The sequence below is a fragment of the Rhincodon typus genome, chromosome 19, assembly GCF_021869965.1.
Source record: "Rhincodon typus isolate 14 chromosome 19, sRhiTyp1.1, whole genome shotgun sequence".
NCBI lineage: Eukaryota > Metazoa > Chordata > Chondrichthyes > Orectolobiformes > Rhincodontidae > Rhincodon > Rhincodon typus.
The window spans coordinates 11,682,935-11,684,809 of record NC_063350.1 but is presented as its reverse complement, the minus strand read 5'-3'; the positions used below and the strand labels follow the sequence as shown (position 1 = coordinate 11,684,809).

At 42.7% G+C, this 1,875-nt stretch overlaps 1 protein-coding gene across 1 annotated transcript in view; it reads right to left on the bottom strand.

Moving 5' to 3' along the window:
- Window positions 1-493, bottom strand: part of LOC125485499 (solute carrier family 13 member 3-like) — a 6,827-nt gene extending 6,334 nt beyond the window's left edge. Inside the window, exon 1 of the mRNA XM_048608538.1 lies at window positions 455-493. Coding sequence (XP_048464495.1) covers window positions 455-493 — 39 coding nt within the window. The remainder of the gene's footprint in view (window positions 1-454) is intronic.
- Between the last annotated feature and the right edge of the window lie 1,382 nt (window positions 494-1,875).

Genomic DNA, 1,875 nt, shown 5'->3' with positions numbered 1-1,875 from the left:
AACCCCCTTCCCCTCCCCCTTTTCTGATGAAGGGTCTAGGCCCGAAACGTCAGCCTCTCTGCTCCTATGATGCTGCTTGGCCTGCTGTGTTCAGCCAGCCCCGCACCTTGTTGTCTCGGATTCTCTAGCATCTGCAGTTCCTACTATCTCTGAGCCCTTTGACCCAATTGATCAAGATCTCTTTGTAATCTTAGATAACCTTCTTCACTGTCCACTATACCACCAATTTTGGTGTCATCTGCAAACTTACGAACTGTACCTCCTATATTCTCATCCAAATGGTTTACATAAATGAAAATAAAAGTGGACCCAGTACTGGTCCCCTGTGGAACACTGCTGGTCACAGGCCTCCAGTCCAAAAGCCAATGTTCCATCACCATCCTTTCCACAATCAAGTTTGTATCCAATGAGCTCATCCTGAATCCCACGTGATTTAACTTACTAATCAGCCTACCATATGCGGAACCTTGTCAAAGACTTTACTAAAGTTCATGTAAGCAATGTTTACCACTCTGTCCTCATCAATCTTTTTGGTTACTTCCTCAAACAACTTAAACAAGTTTGTGAGACATGATTTCCCTCGCACAAAACCACGCTGACTATCCCTAATCAATCCTTGCCTCTCCAAATGCATTTATTCCTATCTTTCAGAATCACCTCCAACAAGTAACTTACCACCAAGGTCAGACTCACAAGTCCATAGTTCCCATGCTTCTCCTTACATCCCTTCTTTAACAAAGGCACAACATTAGCCACTCTCCAGTCATCTGGCACCTCACCCGTTATTATAGATTATGCAAATATTTCTGCAAGGGGGCCTGCAATTTCATCCCTAACTTCCCACAACATTCTGGGATACACTAGATCAGGTCCCAGAGATTTATCCACCTTTATATTTGCTGGGACCTCCAGCACTTCCTCTTCTGTAATGTGGACTGCTTTCAAAACATCAATATTTATTTCCCTGAGTTCTCTAGTGTCCATTTCCTTCTCCACAGTAAAACTGATGCAAAATATTCATTTAATATCACTCCCATCTCCTGAGGTTCAGCACAAAGATGACCTCTTTGATCTTTAAGAAGCCTTACTCTCTAGTTGTTCTCTTGCTTTTAATGTACTTACTGAATCTCTTTGGATTATCCTTAAACTTATCAGCAAAGGCTATGTCATATCCCCTCTTTGTGCAGCAGTCAATGAAGGTAGATGGTACATTGGCCTTTATAACAAGAGGAATTGAGTACAGGAGCAGGGGTGTCTTGCCGTGAATGTATAGGGCCTTAGTGAAAACACGCCTGAAATATTGTGTATAGCTTTGCTCTCCTTATCTAGAGAAGGATGTTCTGTCTACAGAGGGAGTGTGTAACACAAGTTTATCAGACCGATTCCTCGAATGGCATTCTGATGTACGGAGGGACACTGGATCAATTAGGATTATATTCACTGGAGTTTAGAAGAATGAGGTGGGATCTCATAGAAACCTATAAAATTCTAACAGGTCTAGACAGGGTAAGCACAGGAGAGATAATCCCAATGACCAAGGAGTTCAGAAGGAGGGCTCTTGGTCTAAAGGTGTGCCATTTAGGACTGAGATTAGGAGAAATATTGCACAGAGAGTAGTGAGCCTTTTGGAACTCTCTGCCACAGATAATGGTTGAGACCAAAACATTGAATGTTTTCAAGAATGGGTTAGACAGGATTCTTAGGGCTAAAGGGATCAAAGGATATCAGGAGACAGCGGACACAGGCTACTGAGTTGGATGATCAGCCATGATCGTAATGAATAGCATAGCAGGCTCAAAGGGCTGAATGGCCTACTCCTGTGGCTGTGTTTCTATTTATACCTCTTCCGAAAGAAAGGAGTTATCTATATCTGCT